Source organism: Arachis hypogaea, chromosome 18 (genome assembly GCF_003086295.3).
Source record: "Arachis hypogaea cultivar Tifrunner chromosome 18, arahy.Tifrunner.gnm2.J5K5, whole genome shotgun sequence".
NCBI classification, from domain to species: domain Eukaryota; kingdom Viridiplantae; phylum Streptophyta; class Magnoliopsida; order Fabales; family Fabaceae; genus Arachis; species Arachis hypogaea.
The window spans coordinates 44621410-44628676 of NC_092053.1; the positions used below are offsets into that span (position 1 = coordinate 44621410).

General features: G+C 37.9%; 1 protein-coding gene across 1 annotated transcript; it reads right to left on the reverse strand.

The window, feature by feature from the left end:
- Positions 1-6410: 6410 nt before the first annotated feature.
- On the reverse strand, positions 6411-6818 carry LOC112769983 (uncharacterized). Its single transcript, XM_025814420.1, has one exon. The coding sequence runs from the start codon at positions 6816-6818 to the stop codon at positions 6411-6413; it is 408 nt and encodes a 135-aa protein (XP_025670205.1).
- Positions 6819-7267: the final 449 nt, after the last annotated feature.

The following is a 7267-nucleotide window of genomic DNA, read 5'->3' on the forward strand; positions in this document are numbered from 1 at the left end:
TTTATAGAAATTTTGGCAGCATCTCTCCTAAAACTTGGACTTTGCCACTCGGTTCGGGTCCCAACAAATCGTCCACAATCCTTTTCAACAGCCCAAAATCCAAAATCAGTTCAAGGCAAGCTAAATCCAACAGTCATCTCAATTCCATATCCCAAGAAAACCGTTTCAAAAATCAAATTATTATCAGCCGAATAGACTCATTTCTAAAGTTTCAAAGAAACGGTTCAGTAACAATCATTCATCAAAAACCAAATCATTTAAAGCAAGCCAGGCTGAATTCAAGAGTGGATTCTATTTTTTACATTCTCAATAAAATTAACTCAAATCTGTTCTCAACGGATTAAACTCAATCTCAAAGCTTTAAAAGAATCAACTTGAAAAGTATTTCGTTTCACAAAACCACACAACAATTCAACCAACAGACGTTCGTAACCAACAAAGGCAAATCAAGCCATACATAAGGCCGATACAATCACCAAATACACATTCTCTCACATCAGTATCCATATGTAATAATTCCAATATATAAGAATATAGTTTTTGGAAAGCGCCCCTACCTCAAAATGCAAATCCATAACCCAAACGTCTCACAGAGTCCTTTCCGCCTCAACCCGAATTGACGGCAACAAACAACTCGGCTCCACTTGTTTTCTCAACAGTCTCAGCAACTCGAACCAAAGAAGGAATGGCTGAACCAAAACTCAATCTTATAGAGATTAATGCCACAACCTCAGTGTGAGATTACAGAATAGTAATGAAAGGGCTTTCAAATCGAAACGCTTACCGAACCGAAGAAGGAACGGCTGAACCGAAACAGCGGTGGTCTTTGAACCGGTTCGGTGATAGCCCGACAGCTACCTCAAGCAGCAGCGGTGATCTGAACCATATGCAGTGACAATGAGGTTCCCAGAAACTCAACGGAAAGGAGAACCAACTTAAAGTCCTTACCGATAGAATTTTCCAACGACGGCAAAAGTAGCCAGGAGATCCGACGGTGCTCCCGGAAGTCACAGAACCACTCCCGGTGGTCAGAATCACAGAGACGCGGCTCCCTTCTCTGGCAGCAACACCTGCGGTGGTGGCTGGTGCTGTAGCTCGATGGCAGACCCTAATGGCTCCTCTACCTCGCGGTTCTGCCTGCCTACCTCCAAACCTCCAATAGAAGCACCAGCCCCAAACAAAGCTCGACGGTGGTAGTGGAATGGCTGACCTCAATACCGACGGCGCTGGCGACTAGCAGACCGGTGACTGGGTGGTGCAACTCTTTCCCCCATCGCAGTCCTCCCCCTCGCGCCAGTTCTGCTCTGCGACGGCACAGGGACGGCGGTGCGGCTGGACTGGGTGCTGCTTCAGTGGCGATGGCGAGGCAGAACGGCGACCCAAGCTTCACAGATGGTGGCGACTCCATTGGGGATGACGAGTAAGGACGGCGGCTTCGCGTGGTGGTCACTCTCCCTGCTAAATGACGTCAGTGGTGAGATGGCCTGAAGGAAGGCAGAAGACAGCGAAGCTGACCTTCGCAAGGCGTGACGGCGATTGTGATGGCTGGGCGGTGGTCACAATGCAGCCCTTCCGTCTCTGCCCGATCTCCCCTCTCAAGCTCCCTCTCCCTCTCTGCCTCAGTTTCTTTCTTTCTTTCAATGAGGCCGTGTGTGTTGCGTTCTGTTGGAAAAGGGGAAGATATGCTGCTGCTGCTGAGTGTATTGGTTTGAGGAAAAGGGGGAGCGTTTGTGTTGCTGTCGCTAGGTTGGGGGAGAAGGTAACCGGGTCACAGGTTAGGGTTTCATTTCCAAAAATTAGTGTTAGGGACATTTTAGTAATTTTAAATGAAATTGGGAATAATGTAGTAATTGAAACCCAAATTAAATCCAACACTAATTGTATATAGAAAAATACTAATTAGAAATAATATAATTAAACCCTTTATTTTCCAATGTAATAGTATTAATATTTAAAATATTAATTATTTAATCCAAATCATATAAAAATCCTTATTATTTCACAACTACCAACTTTATAATATGATTATAGAAAATAATCCAATAATTATCAAATTGAATAATAATCATAACTTATCTCAAATTCAATAAATCAAAACTTGCTTTAATTTTCTTTAATAAAGAAATTTCTGAAATTAAAGCTACAGAAATACTGAATTTGATATTAGCTAATAATTGCCTTTTTTCAAAGGTTTTGGGTCTTACAAGGGAGGTGTAATTATTATTGGTTATGAAAAATAATATTTTTTTGGATTTTTGAATAATGAACAGGAAAAGTAGATTGCAAGAATTAAAATAATAACTAATAAAACTCTTAGCAAGGTATGAAAACTGGACGTCCTATCCTAGTTATCCTTATCAATTGTGATGAGAATTGTATTTTGCTCCCACTTTGTTAACCTCTAACTATGAAGGTAAGTTAAGTGGATAAATCAATTTGATCCCTCAGGTCCCAATCAATTCCTAAGAAAAGACTAGAGTTATTGGAATACAAATCAACTAGCAAAGATAACAATCATCAATCACAAGGAGTTTGATAACTCAAGTGTCTCCAATTAATCAATTCAAGCTAAGAATGTAAAAAGCTAAATAAAAATCATAAATCTGAAATACCTCAAATTGCATTAATAAAAGAAATCGAATCTAACATGGGAATTCATAAATTAAATTGGGAAAATAAATAAAAGGGAAATTGAACCTGGAAATTGATAAGAAGGAATCCTAAATCCTAACCTAAGAGAGAGGAGAGAGCCTCTCCCTCTAAAAACTACATCTAAAACCTAAAATTGTGTGTAATGAATGTTGTATTTTGTTGTTGAATTGATTCCCCAACTTTATAGCCTCTAATATGTGTTTTCTGGGCTAAAAACTGGTCAAAAACAGCCCAGAAATTGCCTCCAACGATTTCTGGTACGTACAGGTCACTGCAAAGTCACGCGGAAGCGTCGTCCACGTGTTAGCGTGGGTTGGGTTTTTGCCAGGTCACGCGTCCGCGTGATCCACGCGTTCGCATTGCCTGGCTTCGGGGCAGCTATAAGAAATTATATATCATTGCGAAGCACCGGATGTTAGCTTTCCAACACAACTGGAACCGCGTCATTTGGACATCTGTAGCTCAAGTTATGGTCGATTTAGTACCAAGAGGTCAGGCTGGACAGCTTTAGCAATTCCTTCAGCTTCTTGTATTCCTTCCACTTTTGCATGCTTCCTTTCCATCTTCTAAGCTATTCCTACCCTGTAATCTCTGAAAACACTTAACACACATATCAAGGTATCGAATGGTAATAAGAGAGGATTAAAATTAGTAATTTAAAGGCCTAGGAAATATGTTTTCAATCATAGCACAAGATTAGGAAGGAAAATATAAAACCATGAAATTAGTATGAATAAGTGTGCAAGGACTTGATAAAAACCACTCAATTGAGCACAAGATAAACCATAAAATAGTGGTTTATCAGACATGGTTGGCCCTACTCTCTTTGATATGACTGCTATCACTAGACTGTCAATGGGCAACCCTGTTGCTACATTCGAGATGAAACCAAATCGGCAGTACAAAATTATTGAAAAAAGTTCTTATGGGGAGTTTATTAAGCATAATATGGGAAAAGAAAAGGCACTCCTGTTACTGATGATGAGTGCATAGCATTTCTATATTATTGGCTGAATGCTATTGTATTCTATTCAAGAAGTGTCTCGATGCAAAAGTTATTCATTTCCTTAGCTGCTTTGATTTATGAAGGACACAAGTTCAACCTGGCCAAACTAATTCTTGACAATCTAGATGATGAACCGGGATAAATTATTGAATGCCATTGAAAACAAACTTCGATTAGTGTAGGAGTTCCTCTTTGGTTTCTTCAACTTTGGCTCAATGCTGTTTTCGAAAATGCATGAAGCAAGGAGGGATCACAACCTCCAACAAGCAAAATATTGAAGGTTTTCGATTGGTTACACTTCAACCAAATTTTGAGAATGCACGTTCAATAGAGGAACTCTTTTGGGAGGCATTTTCGAAGTTCCATTCATGCAAAATTTTTCGAAGCGAGGACCTAAGACTTGCTCCTTTCACAGATCGAAGATGTGGACCTTCATGGTTTCAATGTCATCTATTTCCAGGTGATTACGTCGATTCATCAAACAATGTAATTTGGTCCAACTTTCTTGCAATTCAAGTCTTCCCTGCAGGCATCCTTCAATATAAAAAAAGAGAAATTCAGAGTAACCCTTCATGCCTCCCATTATGTGGCTAGACAAATAGATTTTTCTCAAGCCATTCCTACTCCGTTTCCAAGAAAACAGCCAGCTCTTTGCCATCTAACCCTCAAAACAAAAGAATAAGTTCAAGAAGCATTGATGTTGGTGACAAAAATTGAAGCCATTACTCTCCTCTCACCTTCCTTCAAAGTAATTTTGTCACCAAATCTTTCATCGACTGGTGAGGTCATTATTATTCTCGATATGATCGCACTTTATATGACATTATAAAAAGATCGATAAAAAGTCACCCAAGTACTCCTGATGTATGTTCTCCAAAAGCTCCAAAAGGGAAAATGGAGACATCGAGACAACAAAAACAAAAGGTGCAAAAAACTTCTGCTAAGGTTGTAGCATCGAGAAAGTTATTATTACTCTACACTTTCTTTCTTTCAAAAAAATTTATCCTTAAGATTTTTTTAAAACTCTTTTCTTTTATTATAAAAATAATCTTCTAGTAAAGACTCTTCCAATAAAAGCATTGGGCCTTTGCCAAAGCAAACATCTTCTCACTTGAGTGATTCTTCTTCTACTTCGAGCAGCTCTGAATCGGGCAGCCCATCAAAGAATCCTATTCTCCCTCAACCTCCTAAATCTAAAATAACTCCTAAAGTATATTCATCACTAACACAATTTGGATATTATTCAATTAGACTCTAATTCTTATTCATTGGTCATTAATTTTAGTATAAAAAGGTTGATGTACCACTTGAACAACCTCCTACCATCGAGGCAACAAACATTCTCGACAGAAGAGAGAAATAACAATCAAATTTGTCCTCTAGTGGCCATGCAATTTCTCAGTACCTGACACCGAATCAGAAAGCCCAAAAACCTACACCATAACCAAACAAGGATACTTTTTTTGTCGAAAGCACTAAATCACCAATCATCAAAGAAGACATCCCGATTGCAATGGTCAACGTGCAATCACCATTAACTTCTCCTGTAAATAATCCACCTTCTTCTCCTTCCATCGATGTTGATCTTACTATCAGTTCTCTCTCAAAAGAAACAAGTCCCCATAAAAAAGAAATTGAAAAGAAAAAAATCCCATCTCGACTTGTCTTAGGGGTCTTAATCTCATCGGACTCGATCACTCAAACTGGGCAATCCTCTCAACAAGCTTCTGAAAATAAAGAACCCCTAGCCACTTTATCTAGCCCCCCTGATGTTGAGTTGGTTGAACTCTTTTCTATATCTTCCAAAATTACTCATAAGGTGGAGATACTGACTTCGATTTCGACTATGGAAGAATTGAAGAAACAAAGTCTACCAGAAGATTTAAACTCGCAGACTTTCAAGCAATCAACTTCTCTTTTTAAGCTCTTAACTCATACTATTGATGAGTGGGCCAAACAAGATGATTTGAATGACCTCTTATCTGATATTTTAAGTTCCTCCCTTGAATTCTATGTTCCACTTAGATTTTCACAAGTGGTGAAGAAATTCGAGAAGGTTTCTAATAACCTTTTCATTTCTCAAGACAAAATGAATGAAGTAAAGAAAGGAATGGCCAAAATCTAAGAAGCTAGAAAGATCAATGCTAAAAACATTCAAGGAGTTCGAGATTAATGTTGCCTATGTTGTCAGTACTCGAACTCGCTTCGCAGAGCATAGAGAAGAACTCAAAAAAGAGGTCGCATTAATTCGAGAAGAAGAAGCTACATTAGAAGAGCCTTATATTAAAGCACAAAAGAAAAAAGCAAGAGCTATTTCGAAGCCTTTGTGAAATGGAGAACACATAGGCTGCGATAAAAAGGAAATACGAAAGAATGGAAGTCGAAGAAAATGATGGAATTATGTTCTATTCTTCCTACGACAAAGAAAGAGTTCGACTTCGCTTTGAGCTGGAAGACTTACTAGAACCTTATTTTCCAAAGACTTAAAATATTCTCCTGTATAAAAACTTCCTTTTATTACTTGTACTTCTTTTATATATTAAACATTACTTTCCCAGCATCGATATCGTTTTAGATATTTCTCATCTATTGACTTAACTTCAGCACCCGAGTCAATGTTCTTAATGCGATATGCATTTCCAGAGTACAAATCGATTATTTGAAAATGGCCTTCCCAATTATGAGACCACTTGCCATAAAATCTCGATTTCTTTTCCATCGGTAATTTGACTTTAAGAACTAATTCTCCTACTTAAAAGCATTTCTCTTTCACACGTCGATTATAACTAGAAGCAATGTTATCTTTCAGATGAATCATAGTTTCAAGTCCCAAAATATGTTCCCTATACAAATTATTTAATTCATCAAACTTTGCATTCCAATAATCATCAATTGGCAATTCATCTTGTCTCATTATTCTTATTGTGTTGAAATTAATTTCCAAAGGTAAAACTGCATCATAACCAAAAACTAATTTGTAAGGAGATGTATTCGCCGATCCACTAGGTGAATTTCGGTAAGCCCAAAACACTTGGCTTATAGTCTCATGCCAAATTCGAGGCCATTGGCCAATTTGCTTTTTAATCAAATTAATCAAAATCTTATTTGCAGCCTCTACTTGACCATTTGCTTGCGCATAATATGGGATTGAAGTCACCATAGTTATATTTTTTGATGCTGCAAAATTTTTAACACGTTGGCCAATGAACATAATACCCTGATCAGTACTTAACGTTTGAGGAATTCCAAATCGATGAATTATATATTCTTCTATAGAATCAATAATCTCATTTTGACTTACTTTCACCAAAGGAATAGCTTCAACCCATTTTGTAAAATAATCAATAGCTACTAAAATAAACTTATGATTTTTTAATGAAGGAGGATGGATCATTCCAATCAAATCCAAAGCCCAGCCCTAAAATTGCCACGGTTTTATAATCGAATGTAACTCAGAAGCAGGAATTTGTTGTATCACTCCATGCCTCTGACACTGATGAATGGAATTCACTTCCCACATATAATGAATCCGTTATTTGGCAAGAACACCAAATTATCGTCAAGTAATAACCAACTTTGGAGTGGGATCATATCCCCAGAGATTAATGG